General features: G+C 40.6%; 1 protein-coding gene and 1 pseudogene across 2 annotated transcripts; both read right to left on the reverse strand.

Moving 5' to 3' along the window:
- Positions 1-1,079: 1,079 nt before the first annotated feature.
- On the reverse strand, positions 1,080-2,782 carry LOC103705196 (transcription factor TCP7 pseudogene; annotated as a pseudogene). Its single transcript, XR_015976136.1, has one exon. The product of XR_015976136.1 is annotated as a transcription factor TCP7 pseudogene (transcript).
- A 7,522-nt stretch (positions 2,783-10,304) lies between these two features.
- LOC149767892 (uncharacterized) lies at positions 10,305-13,478 on the reverse strand. Its single transcript, XM_089929373.1, has 2 exons — positions 13,312-13,478; positions 10,305-11,700 (listed from the first exon to the last, which is right to left on the reverse strand). Exons 1-2 carry the CDS (start codon positions 13,476-13,478, stop codon positions 10,305-10,307), a joined length of 1,563 nt encoding a protein of 520 aa, XP_089785499.1.
- Positions 13,479-15,246: the final 1,768 nt, after the last annotated feature.

The raw sequence follows: 15,246 nt of genomic DNA on the forward strand, positions 1-15,246 counted from the left end.
GGGTCACTTATTGAAAGTACTGGTAGCTAGCATGACATAGAAAGTCTATTACTTCTTAACAAAAGTCTCAGAGTACAAGAACTGTGGTACCTTGATAGACTGCAAACCTAGTTCAAAGCCAAGTCTGGAAACCAATAGGTTGAGAAATGGCATGTTACAATTGTGAGAACAAAGTTGATGACAAGTATAGAGGTTTAACCCTAAAATTACATGCATGATTTGGTGATAATTTGTTACAATCCAAGACCTTACTGAAAAAAAAGCTAGTCGAAAAATATTATTTGGATTTCTCTGTCCTGTACAAGTATCTAAAATCTATCTAGCGCATAGTTGATGTGAGACTAAATACATATCCGCACAAATCCTTACATACTCTTCCTATTTAAACCCCGACAACGTCGCCAGGCTAAAGTTCCAAATCCATTCAAATTTAATCGCAAATACTACAATTAGCCTATAGTCAGCTTCCATGAATTCATGATGCAATATCCTCTAGTCTATATAGATTGTAGGCTAAATTCGCCCCGATACCATTCGTCACAACTCAAAACCTCATCTAAAAAAACTAATCGAAAGATGTTATTTAGATTTCTCGGCCTTGCACAAGTATCCAAAATATACCCAATACATATCTAATGTAGAACTCAACATACGCCCGCACAGATTCTCATATAATTCCACAATATGACCTAGGTTGCCTACATCCTTGTTGCTCGAATATTAAACTAATAGATGAATTGTAACCTTTATGCCTTGATGGACTTTTTTTTTTTACCTAGTTCTTGCATCCAGATGGGTGATAGGTTCCATTAATTTGCTTGATAACAAGAAGATAAATGTTAGAGCTCACAAAATTCAGTTAACAGAAAATATTACCACCCACCCATTATACAACAGAAACAGTCCATCAAAATGTCAGCTAGTATGAACAGGGTGCACAGAAGTTAACAGCTAACAAAGTGCTTGCTAATACAAAAGAAAATCTACGCAAGATACGTAGACCATTATCCAAGAAGGTCTATTACTTCAACTTCTTTCATGGCATAGGGGTCTTTTGGTAATGCACAGAGACAAAAGAAGAGACAATAAAGACTTGTATTCACACTAACCAAGCAAACATGAGATACTGAGAACAAAAACAAGTTCAGAGCAAGAACAGCTACACTTTTTATTTGCACTCATACACCCAAACAATCCAGAATTACATACAGAAACCCCATTATTTCCATGCTGATAAACCCCAAAGAAATCTATCTGGCTTAGAATACAGATGAAGCTTTGAAAATGAAGAACATACTGGCCCATAACCTTTTAAATCCCCACACCAACATGTGGATAGATTGATTTAAATAGAAAGGGAATAATCTTCCCCAGCTGCAGTCACAAACCAAAGCACCCAAGCCTTCCCTTCATCTTAACCTTGGATCAAGTCCCATGATACTTCTTTGAGGTTGCATAGAAGAGAATTCAATCCATACACTCCACACTCAACTACTGAACAAAGCCTAATCTTTTCACTCTCTGTTCTTGTTGACTGCGTTCACCATTGCATTGAATACTTTCAAGAACTCGAGATTGAATCCAAATTCCTTATCCTTCCTACCCTTGGAGTGCCTCCAGAATCTTTAGTTCAATGACGAGAGGAGGGTAAGAGGGGAATGGCGAGGCACAAATCAAAGAAAGAGCGAACGGGAAAGAAACAAAGTCCTAACTACGTCATTCCAAGTCCCACAAACCCTCTTTTTTTTTTTTTTCTTCTAACGGAAACCTAAAACCCTAGCTCTCCAAAACACCGGAACTATCAGCGAGGCTCGTCCTCTCTCCTGTTTGCCGCCGCTGCTGCGGCGGCAGCGGCGGCCGCCGGCGTGCCCGACAAGGAGGCGAGAAGGTTGAGGTGGCCCTGCGCCATGGGGAGGTAGTTCCCGACCCTCGCCGCCGACGCCTCCCCGACCGTCTGCGCGGCGGCGGCGAACCTTCCGGAGAGCGACGCCTGCGGCACGACCATCTCCGGCGCCGCGAAGCTCCATACCTGCCCGAAGTCCGGCCGGGCCGGCACGGCCCAGAACCCGCCGGCTGGGCCGATCCCGGCGCCGCCGGCGTCGTCCTTGCCGACGGCGGAGTCGTCTTCCGGGCGGAGGCGCTTGCCGAGGATGAAGGGAGCGGGGGCGAGGGGCTGGGGGAGGAGGTGTTGAGCGCCGGCGGCGGCGGCGGCTGAGGAATGGGGTTTGAGGTCGAGGGGGGCGGAGGAGGTGGAGGCGGCGGAGGAGGAGTGGCGGAGGGAGACGGTGAGGGTGGAGAAGGAGGCGGGGGTGGTTCCGGTGCCGGTGGCGGCGATGATGGAGGGCTCGGCCTGGCGGAGGAGCCACTCGATGGTCTGCCCGTCTGACTTGTGCCCGAGCTCGCGCGTCAGCTGGAAGACTCGGGCGGCGCAGATGATCGGCATCCGGATCCTACGCCCGCGCCCGTCAACCTTGCTGTGCCGGTCTTTCGACGGCGCCTTCTTCCCCACCATCGCGTTTCCTGCGCCGTCGCCGTTGCTCCCCACTGCCGCCGCCGTAATCTGTGGTTGGCGCTGGTGCGAGTGGTCCGTCAGGGGGCCGCCGTTGGCCCCGCCGTCAGCTCCGCCCATGGCCCGCGGGTCAATAGAATAGAATAGAAAATAGAGCCTATGGTACCAACAGCGCGAGAGCGAGAGATAAGAGAAATATGAATAGGATGAAAGAAAAGAAGAGGGGGGGCGGGCGAAGAGGTGAAGGAGTAAAGGGGCCTAATGATTGAGAGGCAGGAGCGGGTGGAGGCAGAGGTAAGAGCACATGGGTTGATGGGACCCACGCCTCCCTTCCCCTCCCCATCCTATCATCTACTGCCACGACACGGACCCAAAAAGAGGGGGACGAGAAAGACGTTGCATTCCGGAACCGCCCTCCCATTCGCCCCATCAATTACGCTGCTGCCACCGGACCGAGCCCAGGATCCGGAGAAGCCCATCGAGTTACAATCACTCTCGGTGACCGAGGGAGATCACTGCCGATATTAGAAGGAGTAGTTGTGGTAGTTCCGGTTGGTGGTATGAGTCTGAGTCCGGGTGTGAGGAGGGGATGGAGACGGTAAACCTGGACCGGCTCCGGATATGGATATCCGGTCACTGTCGATGTCTGGTGGGGACTCAGTGGTCCAGATCCGATTCAGATACGGACCGGCGTGGGAACAATGCATCGCACCCACCAACACCCAACACGAACTTTATTGCTCTCTCTCTCTCTCTCTCTCTCTCTCTCTCTCTCTCTCTCTCTCTTTCTCCTGTTCTCCATGGACCACGGCTACTAGATCCTGGGAGGCAGCACAATAAAACGGAGAAAGAGAAATTTCAAACCATCGCGTGATGCAGCAGTACTGTACTTATCTCTTGGAGTTAAAATGTGCAGGTAAGTTCACGGGCAGGTGACAAGACCTGGGAAAGCTGGAAAGCTCCTTAGGTAAAAAGCCCCTTCGTGGGCCTAAGTATTTTACGAGAAAACGCATTCCATTCCGGCCAACCTCGGTAAATTTCCGGTTCCGGTAGTACGTGACGGGTAGAATTGTGGAATGAGAAAGATCCGGAAGAATGGGATAAGCGCAGCGGAGGGGCCATTAATTGCGATCCAGAAGGGAGAGAAAGTGACCTCTTATAGGAGAGGAGAGAAACACGCTGCTGTCCACTGACACGTGTTCAACAAGAACACATGCTTTCTCCTTTGTTTACAGTAAAAAAAAGAACGTCAGAGATGGCTCTTCTTCTTTATGAAGTGCTGGAGCCTCTAAGACTCAGTCTCAGAGGTCAGAGCTCGAGTGCAAAAAAAAAAAAAAAAAAAGTTGTTTCGGATTTGATGCCATGCCGAGAAACTGGTGTCCTTTTCCCAGGCTATTCTGACGCCATGCAGCAACAGCGCTCCCCACCAGCGAAAGAGTCTGCTCACTCCCCGTAACTTTACCCCACGCATCATACCGTACGGCGGTGTCCCAGAATCTGCCGAAGATGAGGAGGTAAACTCACACGGAAATGCTCGGATCTGGCTTGGGAGCGTTGCTGTCTCCCTACGCCTGGGAAGGCAGTGAAAAAGGAGACCGGTAAAATTCTCTCAGGCCGTCGTACGTTAACTCGCGGAGAACTTTAGACGCTCCACGTATCAGCATGGTAAATTTATTATTCAGAGAGTTTTGATTAGTACGCTTGCCAAATACTTTTCTGGATTTTTTTATTATTCACAAACTTTATTATCTATCTATATATATATAATTATTGCTGCATTTCTAATAATGATGTAAGCTTGCAGATCTGCTTTTTCACTTTCTCCGGCACTTATTACCTATTCTAGATTTCATAGGGTTCAAATTTTACCGGCTTTGTGCGGCCAACACACGATTTTTTTGCATGCAGTAGAAGATGCACTTTGTGTGGGAAAAAGGTGGTTTGAGAAAAATAACAGACCAACCCAAGATCGACTTTGACGAGAATAAATTACTATCTTTAAAATAATATTTATCTCTACTCAAATAAGTTTGTTAACGGGCTTGTGGCAAATCATTCTCAACATACAATACAGCGACTTTGAAGAAATTTCCAAAATTTTTAGAAAACTAATTCAAAACTACAAGAATAAATATTTTAAGAAAGAAGGAAGAAGCTTACCATGGTTGTAAGGCTCTATATATTTATAAAGTCTGAACAGAAATATGAGTTTTCAATTTAAATCTAAAATTTAATATTGACGGTTGCTGCACTATGGTAAATCAATACAAAAATATCTTTTTAAAGTCACGAGGCTGTAATTTTAAATTGAAGTCAATCTAGTAAAGATATCAAGAAGAGAAGTATCTTTAAAAAAATTAATTGTGAACTTTACCTCTTCCTTTTTTTATTTTATTTTATAAATGTCACAATCTATCCAACATTTTGTTTCTCTCAAAAGAAGAGAGTAGATTAGTAAAATGAAATTAACATATGTGAATATGAAAATGTAAGCACACCAAGGATTCTGGGATCTCTTGAAGAAGTGAATATTGCAATTGAAAAGACATTGGGTGGTGGGCTACGGAGCATAACTATCTCCCTCAGCTTGGGAATGCAGTGAAAAGGGTGGGAGATGTAAATGTATTTTAGATTGTGGTACATAAACTTGTAGAGACTTTACTTTGATGTGAGAATCAGCACAATAATTTTTTTTCTTGATCAATTTATAAAACTTATATAAATTAGCATTTTAGAGAGCAAGTATTTTTTATTAAAAAAAACTACAGTTGAGGCATGTCAAGCAAGAAGAATGGGAGAAAAAATAGATAATTATTGTTGGACTTTTAACAATGATGTAGACTTTCTAATCTTTTTCTTCCTTTCTCTGGCATTTATTAACTACTCTATGATTTTAGAAGCTTCTAACTTAAAACCCCACGGTATGTGGCTATATATAATATAGAATATAGACTTTGTTCCACTTAAGAAAAAGTATCTACTCCTTTCGATTTTAAAAGTAATAATGGAGCATCTAAATTAAAATTTATGCTGTTAATCATGATCTATATTGCAAAAACTATCTTGATTAATCCAAAAATCATGTACTTTAGTAGTTTCTAATCTATCTATTAAGTGGGTACATAAATGAATGATTAAAATGATATGAGATCTTATTTTGATATGATCAAAGTATTAAAAACATAAGTCTATCATGAGTAATGAGATTGATTTTCAATTCAAATACTTTATCATGTATTAAAATACTAGTATAATGAAAACTACCCATTTAGTAATATAGGTTCATCAAGGTATTGATCTTCAAGCTAAATGCTCCATTATTAATTTTGGACTTAAGAGGAATAGGTACCTTTTCATCTTGAAGGGGCATTTATATTTCATATAGTAGATAATGGAAGGAGGTATAATATGTTATTGGTGGATTTAACTTTTCCACGAGTATGTTAGGTTGCTTACAATTTGACAAAGGAAATTCACTGAACTAGCTACTCTCATCATTTTCTTGGTCCAAAATAAGATTTATAGCTCTTACTTAGGTGCTACCATTTGTTTGCCTTGTTCGGAGGCCCCTATCAACAATGATTTGATTTATCTTATCGAATCGTCGTATTTTAGGGAATTGCCAACCAAGAGTGAAGACTATGGATGGGGTATTGCTTCAACCAACGGCTTGCTGCTCACCTAAGTGCGCTAGTGCAATTAAGGAAGCTGCACAATGCCAAATGAGGTCTTTGGGCTTCCCGCATATTCATCCAGCAAATTCTTACTATTTCGTATCAAGAAATGATGTTTTGCATGAGACAAACCCAAATCCAGGATTACTTGCTAATTGCTGTCGGGGCAGTTTTAGCATCATCCGAGGAAAGAGACACTTACACAGAAGTTGAAGCTAGGGCTACAGCTTTAGCAAGAAGGCTATAGGCTTACTAAGAAAGCGAGCATTGAAAGACGTGCACCTACCTAGAGATCCAAACTCAGCTTGGCTCAACAAAAGCTCTCTTCAGGCTTTTGATTGTCGTGAGGTAGAATTGAGGTGAGTTCCTACAATAGATCAATTTAGGGAGATATGACTTAAAGTGGCTTTAGTTTAGGAGGAGGCAAAAGCAACTGCAGCAAAGCAGAATCTTTCTCAGTCCACTTATACCAAACAAAGTAGATCCTAAATTGACATTAATTTCTACCTCGATCCAAACTCTTCCAAAAACATTAGAAATAATGATCGGTGGAGTGCTAGAATCATTGGTTGTAATAAATCCCGACGCTCGAACTTCTAGCAAATCAAACACTCCTAATTTTTACACCGACACTTTCCATGCTCATTTTATACAATAAATATATTCTACCGAAAAAAATGAATATATTGTAACAATTTCACATACTTATTTTTATTAGATTTATTTTAATATATTATTTATCTATTTAAGTTAAAGATAAGTTTGTTGTAACTTTTTTTGAAATTCGAAAAACTTTGGGAGTAGGGTTAAAATCAAACCTGAGCCAAGCCCATGGCGAGCCCTCCCGAAGTCCTCCGAAGGGACAATAAGAAAGGGGCTCACTTTGGCTTCATTTACGGAATTGCCAAGCGGGAACAAGGCGAGCTGTAATAAAAAATTGATGCTTTAAGATTTAAACTCATGCAACGTGAGAATAGAAAAGGCCAAGGTCATTTCGACGAGGAAATATTTTGATAGGACGGAAATGCCCCTGACCCTCCCCCTAGCTGTCATCCACTTCACTTGTGGTTAGGTATGCCATTTATTTCGGCGGCCAAGCAGCCGCCCGCCGGGGGGAAGCCGTTCATGAAGGGTGGCATGCTATGTAATTTACGCCCAATCTGGTGGCAAACACGGGAAGAGGGGGCAATGGCCATTTTGTCCAGAAGGCATAAAGGAGTCTGCTGTTCCATGAGCTACACCAGATCAGTCCCCTCCGCACCATGTAAGAGACCTCTATGTATGACGTCACGTTTATTCGCTGGGGTCCACGTTTGTGGCCGTTGGGTCCCACTTTGGGACCGCCATGTTTGGTCTATAGCGGTGCCTCTTCCCGTTTATATCTGATACCATGTAGGTTTATCCCCATTATGGAGATGGATATTTCCATCCATTGAATCTGCTCTTCATTCCTTCCACTATAGATTTCCTTCAATCAAAGATCCAATATCACTATCAATCAAAGAGCTTAGATAACACTAATGCTAGCACACAAAAAATTTCTCCCATATCTCGACAAAAAATAGACGCAATTCATGAATTTGATAATTGTTGAATTGCCGCATTAGAAAAATACACATGAATTCTATTAGCACTCTAATAGCATTGAATAACGGATAAACATGAAGTGAAGGGTTTAGAATTTGATCACACAAAATTGGACTCGGAAACTATGATCATTATTTTGTGCAATTAAGCATCATGGCATTGTTCGAACTTGACAACATCAAATAAAGTTAGGATGCACTGTGATTGAAAACGATCCTGCCATGTGTGTGTGTGTGTATATATAATGTTTATTTATGATTTTGAATAGTTTCGGACAATGCGACCTCAATGATAATCACACGAGAGCAGCCGATGAGTCCAGTACTGTTCCATCCAGGTCACAATAAGTTCTTACCTTTATAAACTTGGATGTGAAAAAAATAAGATAATCAAGGAAGAAGAAAGCAAAAGAATATTCTTAATAAAGAAAGTATACTACATTAAGACTCTTCAATGCTAAAAATCCATTAGCATTTCCTTGGATCACTCTCCAGCTACTTAGAATCCCCAACTGCCTATGCCCATGATCCACTAAGGTTGTGAGAAGGAACTTGCAAGCATACTTAATGATAAAGAACCTTATTTTTGCATATCAAAAATTAAGTTTAATTCCAATTTATAAAGTTTTTGGATCTCTAGCAGATGCCTCTAGAACTTTGAAAAAAAGAAAAGAAAAATAGGTCAAAACTTGCAGGGAATCTAACTTCTCTATTCTAGCCGATAGTCTGACTTGAAGCCAGTCCAGCTCATACAAAACCACTTCTAGTCCTGATGGAAAGCATTATGAGTTCATACTTTGGTTGATCTCCTTTCCTCTCTCTCGGTGCTCCTTCTTTTGTTACTTTATTTCTGGTCGGATTTTGTTCATCGTTGCTATCGCCCTTAATTATCAGATCTCTGTTATTACTGCTATCATCCCTATCAAATCTCCATTATTACAATTTACAGCTGATCTCCTTCCTCCCCCTTCCCTCGATCGGTTGGCCATGGCTGTGTCAGCTTGCCTCTCACTAGTGGACAAGAAGTTGGCTCAACAATTAAATGCTAGGTACTGGTGGTTGCCATACAAGAAGGGTTTGAGGTTGGAAACGAAATCCTTTAGCAATTTTTGGATTTGGTTATTCATCATGGAAAGAGAACTTTCTTCTTTCTTTAATCACGTCTATAGGTAAGACTGTCGCTGGCCCTCAATGTTGATAGAATTTTATTTGCTAGAAAATTAAGTATTTTTTTTGGTTAGGTTGTTATATTCTTTATAAATTTTGAGCAACAAAGTTTTTTTGTGACAGTGTGTGAAGGTGAAGGATAATTCTCGGAGGCAAATAAATAATTGGAAAGAAATGGAAAAACCCTCCATTTTTATAAAGGAAATTCTCTCCAAAATTCTATTAATATGTAAACTCTTATAAATTTCTATATAAATCAGAAGTATGAAGAGGACTATGTAAAAAGAGACAAGCAGGAGAATTGTTGAGAGAGCAGAGGAAGCTTGAAGAAAACTCTCTTTATTCTCGTTGAGTTCTTCTTACAGGATACAACTTATTTATAACATTACATTGACTGAATAATTGACTAATAGAGAAGGTAACGAACTAACTAAAATCAGTTAGAATAGTTAAGGTAGTTAGCAGCACACTTCTTGAAGTTCTTGGAGTTCTGGAAGCAACTCGAAGCTCTGGAAGTTAGTGTTTCTCAATACTCTCCCTCAAGATGGAGTGTATAGGCTGTGTACACCAATCTTGTGCATCAAAACATGAAACCGATTTGCTCCAAGTGCCTTCGTTAACATATCAGCAAGCTGCAAACTTTCTGAAACATGAAGGGTTCGAATTATTCCCAGTTGAAGTTTCTCTCGCACAATGTGGCAATCAATCTCGATGTATTTCGTTCTCTCATGAAACACTGGATTAGCAGCAATGTGTAACGCTGCCTGATTATCACAAAACAACAGCGCCGGTTTGGTATGTTGTATATCAAAATCTTTGAAAAGATTGATTAACCACTGAATTTCACAACATGTGGAGGCTATGGAATGGTATTCTGCCTCTGCAGAAGATCAGAAAATGGTGTGCTGCTTTTTTGATTTCCATAAAATGAGAGATTTACCAAGGAATATACAGAACCCTATGACCGATCGACGCGTATCTAAGCAGGATGCCCAATCTGCATCACAAAAAGCCTTTAGATGAAGCTCAGAATCTGATGGAAAAAACAAACCTTGTCCTGGTGTAGCCTTCAAGTATTTTAGGACTTGATATGCAGCTTCCAAGTGCGGTTGTCTGGTGATTCAAGGAACTGACTTAAAGCCTGCATAGAGTAATTTAAATCAGGCTTTGTTATAGTAAGATATAGTAGTCTTCCCACTAATCGTTGATAAACTGTGGGATCTTCAATCAACTTTTCCTCAAATCTGCTTAGTTTTAAGTTTTGTATCATAGGACATTTCACCGGTTTGGAACCAAGGTATCCAACATCCTCCAAGATCTCTAAAGCATACTTCCGTTGGTACACAGAGATTCCTTTAGAGCTTCTTGCTATATCTCAAGGCCAAGAAAGAATTTTGAAACTCCCAGGTCCTTGAGCTTGAATTCTGCATCAAGAGTTTTCCCGAGATTGTCTATGTATGGACTGTCATTCCTTGCAATGATTATGTCCTCGACATACACAAGGACTGCAGTGTAGGAGCACTCATTTTTCCGTGTAAACAAGGAATAATCTACCTTTGACTGAATGAAACCTTGGGATATAATGAATGAAGATAGTTTGGCGAACCACTGTCTTGAAGCTTGCTTCAGCCCATACAAAGATTTGTGTAAATGACAAACCATCTTCTTATCTTTCTCCCCCTGAAATTCATATCCCAGAGGCAAGTTCATATACACTTCTTCATTTAAATCCCCATGTAGAAACGCATTGTTGACATCAAGTTGGTATAAATGCCAATTTTTGATTGCAGCAATTGCTAGTAGTGTTTTGACTGTGACCATTTTAGCAACCGGAGAGAAGGTGTCATGGTAGTCTAGGCCAGCCTGCTGAGTGTAGCCCTTTGCAACTAACCTCGCTTTCTTCCTTTCCTCAGTCCCATCTGCTTTAAATTTTGTCTTGTAAATCCATTTGCAGTCTACTGCTTTCTTCCCTTTGGGCAATGGAGTCATGGTCCAAGTATGATTGTCACTGAGTGCCTTTAGCTTAGCTTCCATTGCTTTACACCATTCAGGGGGCGCAGATGCTTCAATATGGTTTTTTGGATCAGTTGAAGAGGAAATAGATAGACTGAAAGCACGGTGTGGTGAGGAGAGTCTGTTGTAGTCCAGAAAAGCATAGATATCATAGGGCTTTCCCGATTTTGCATGGGATCCTTGCTGATTTTGGAGTGATTGAAAAGGAGGAGCTGAATATGCCAAGCTGCAATGGTACTCTTTCAAATATGCTGGGGGTTGTTTGATCCTAAGAGATCGCCTAAAGTTTTGAATAGGTACAGAAGTAGACACTGGTGCTGTCTCTGAAACCAGTGTAGAATTGAACCTAGAGGATCTCCTAAGAGGATGATTTGGAAGGGAAACAATTGGTAGCTTTGATGTGGAGTAGGGTGAAGACAGAGGAGTGGAATGAACTTGATTATTAGGCATGCCATTGGGCGTGCCGGTTTCAGTATTTGGTGCAAAGAGGTAATCTTTGGGTCTAGTTGAATGTGACCAATCATAGGAAATTGCAGATGGAAAAAATATCATGTCACAAGATTGAGATGTAGAGTTCAATGCAGGGGAAACATTATGGGAAGTATTATGAAAGAGAAATATAAATTCATGGAAGACAACATCCTTGGAAATGAAAACCTTTTTGGAATTAATGTCATAAAGCTTATAACCCTTTATGCCATGAGGATAACTAATGAAAATACACTGTGTAGCTCTTGGATCAAATTTGGACCTAAATTGTTTTAGAGTTGAAGCATAACATAGACAACCAAACACCCTCAAGTGATCATAAGAAGGTTTTGAGCCAAACAAGACTTCATAGGGTGATAGCCCAGATAATTTTGGAGTCGGTAACTGATTGATAAGGTAGACTGCAGTCAAGATGCACTCTCCCCAGAAATTTAAGGGTAGGTTTGCTTGAAACCTTAATGCCCTTGCCACGTTAAGGATGTGTTGGTGTTTTCTCTCTACCACCCCATTCTGTTAAGGAGTCTCTACATAACTGAGTTGATGGATGATTTCCTTTGAAGCATAGAATTCATTCATATTGAATTTCTTACCATTATCAGATCTAATTATCTTTATCTTAGCTGAAAATTGAGTCTCGATTAAAGCATAGAAGGACTGAATGATATCTTTAGTTTGTGACTTGAATTGCATGAGGTAGACCCAAGTGCTTCTACTATAGTCATCAACAATTGTGAGGAAATATCTTGAACTATCGAGTGAAGTTGTAAGAAAGGGACCCCATATGTCATAGTGAACCACTTCAAAAGCTGTACTTGAGATATGGGTATTGTGAGTAAAACTCAGCCTTTGTTGTTTGGCCAGTGGGCAAATTTCACAATGGTTATTCAAACAAACGTTCATCTTAGGTACAAATTTGTTTATCAGACAGAGTCGAGGGAAAGACAAATGGCCTAGTCTACGGTGCCAGAGATCAAATTCATGAGTACTATCAGTTGAATTTGCAGAGGAACACAATGAAGGAGACAATGACAGTGGAGAATTCATAGTACCAGCTATAGCTTGCATGTCAGTCACTTGAAGGTGATATAAACCATCTTCAAGTCTCCCCGATCCAATTGTCCTCCAATTCAACAGGTTCTGTATGACACAGCATTTTGGCAAAAATATCAGGCAACAATTGTGTGAATTTATGAGTCTACTGACAGAGACAAGATTGAATGAGAACGTTGGAATACAGAGGACATTCGTTAAGATGAGCAACTCTGAGATTCTCACAGTTCCCACATGTGTCGCAACGGTCCATTCACCGATAGGAAGTCTGACAGTGGCATTTATACTTCCTGTGATTGTGGATAGATGAGAGATGGAGCACACCATATGGTCTGTGGCTCCGGTGTCTATAATCCAAGGTACATGGCATTGATTTCGAGCAAGAGCAGTCACTAGATGAGTGATTTTACCTGAAAAATTTGGAATGGATGATGCTCGGGTTCTATTGGTTGTCAGTTGTAAGTTTCCAACCTGATTCACCGAAGGCTCCGGAGCTTCTTTTGTGACAGAAGTCATCCCATAAGATTGTAGTTAGGGCTGCAAGATCGAAAGGATATTTTGGCACTGATCCAGAGTAATGTTCAGCTTAGAGTAGTCACACGGGGAGTCTGGGGTCGCAACACAACTGGAGGTTTGATTTGCTGCTGAAACTTTGCCCTTTGTGAAGTTAAACCCGGGCGGAAAACCATGAAGCTTGTAATATTTATCCCTTGTATGACCTGGTTTCCCGCAATGACTGCAAATGGGTCTATCTTTCTTGCGAAATGAACCCATAATGTTTTGTTTTTAAACAGGTTTTTGATTGAATGAAAGGTTGACTGACCTTTCATTGGAGTTGCTGACAAATGCAGCAGCCTCAGGACCTTGAATCATGGCAGCACGTTGTCTCTCTTCTTGGAGCACAAGGGCGAACACTCTGTTAACTAGGGGTAGAGGATCCATTAAGAGGATCTGTTCGCGAACATTTGAGTAGGAATCATCTAATCCCATCAAGAACTGGATGACCTGCTCTTCGGATTAATGCTCATTTTGCTGTCGAGGTCTGTAGTTTGCCAACTCTTCCCAAAGTTCTTTTAAGCGGGTGAAGTAAGAGATCACACTTCCATGGTTTTGAGAGAGAGATGAAATTATCTTTTGCAACTGATAAATCCTTGGACCATTGCTTTGGCTGAATCTCTTTTTCAAGTCCAACCAGATTTCCCTTGCTGTTCCATGTAGATCACACTGGTGCTTATCTCCTTTGGGATAGAGTTTAAAATCCATGTGGAGACTATCATGTTACATCTCCTCCATGCCGCATAATGTGGGTCATTTTGTGGAGGTTGAGGAATGCTTCCATCGATAAATCCTTCCTTGTTCTTGACACTCAAGGCCATAATCATCGACCTGCTCCAAGTTGAATAGTTTTCCTCATTCAAGATCAAAGAGGTGAGCTGCAAACCTGTGCTGTCACCGTAATGTAGGTAATATGGACTTGCCGGATCTTCGATTATACTCTGAGCCGGTGAAGGAGCCGAGCCGGCGTTGCTGCGAGTAGAGGTAGCCATGGGAGAGTGATCTCAATGGCTCTGATACCATGTAAAAAGAGACAAGCAGGAGAATTGTTGAGAGAACAGAGAAAGCTTGAAGAAAATTCTCTTTATTCTCTTTGAGTTCTTCTTATAGGATACAACTTATTTATAACATTACATTGACTGAATAACCGACTAATAGAGAAGGTAATGAACTAACTAAAATCAGTTAGAATAGTTAAGGTAGTTAGCAGCAGAGTTCTTGAAGTTCTTGGAGTTCTGGAAGCAACTCGAAGCTCTGGAAGTTAGTGTTTCTCAATAGACTAAAACCCTACTTCGAGCATTAAATCTAATACAAAAAATCATATTAAAAATAAGAAGATATACTAAATTATTGAACCCAAAATGTAGAAACTTCATGAAAATTAATGATGTCTCAAATTAAAAATTCACAGGAAAAATTAGGAAAATATTTGATTGTCTGAGCCAACTATATCTCTCATTGATAACAAGGGTAGAGAAGAAAAAGTGTGAGACAAAATGGAAATCAAAAGGATAATGAAGACATACACATGAGCGAGAGAGGGGGAGGAGAGGGGGGAAAAGATAGGAGAAACACCTTAATTTATGGCTCTATATTTTAATATATTCCCATTTTCCTTTCAATTATGTCTACTAATTATATGTCGATGTAGTAGTGCTAGAGTGGTAACATATAATATCAATATGTATGCTCATGAATAAGATATTACATGTGAGTATATTCTAAATAAAGGCTTGGTTTAGGTGATTTAAAAGTTCTATAATTAATTATTAATGAAAGGGCAAACATATTCAATAGAAAAATGAACTATATAGGTTATTTAATTCAAAATTAGTCATGTTTTTGAGGATATCAGTGGTAATGTCTTTGATTGAATCTGGAGCTTTAAACCACCCAAAATTTGTTAAAAGGGAGTTAATTATGTACAACCTATTGAAAAATAAGAAAAAAAAAGGAGATTGTTAGCTACTCTGTATTGTGTAAATGGTGGACCAAATAGTTTCTCATAGGATCTGTAACACTCAATTCTGTTAATAAAGAACTGGGCCTAATTCACTTGACCGGCTCGGATATAAGAGTTGAAATAGGAGACAAAAAAAAGGATAGAGCCCTATTTTGCTTAGAGTAGGTGACTGATGAAAAAAGATACAACCTTATTCAATTTGGAGTAGAAAACTGAAAAAAAAGGGGATAAAGCCTTGTT

The sequence above is a fragment of the Phoenix dactylifera genome, chromosome 3, assembly GCF_051530095.1.
Source record: "Phoenix dactylifera cultivar Ajwa chromosome 3, Ajwa_hap1_PhDact_Kaust_v1.1, whole genome shotgun sequence".
NCBI lineage: Eukaryota > Viridiplantae > Streptophyta > Magnoliopsida > Arecales > Arecaceae > Phoenix > Phoenix dactylifera.

Excerpts from the sequence above, each read along its gene's own strand:
- LOC149767892 (XM_089929373.1), bottom strand. The coding sequence starts at position 13,478 with ATGGGATTAGATGATTCCTACTCAAATGTTCGCGAACAGATCCTCTTA. Across the intron at positions 11,701-13,311 it reads GTCAGCAACTCCAATGAAAG|GTCCAAATTTGATCCAAGAG; the intron begins GTCAGTCAACCT and ends AAAACAATTTAG.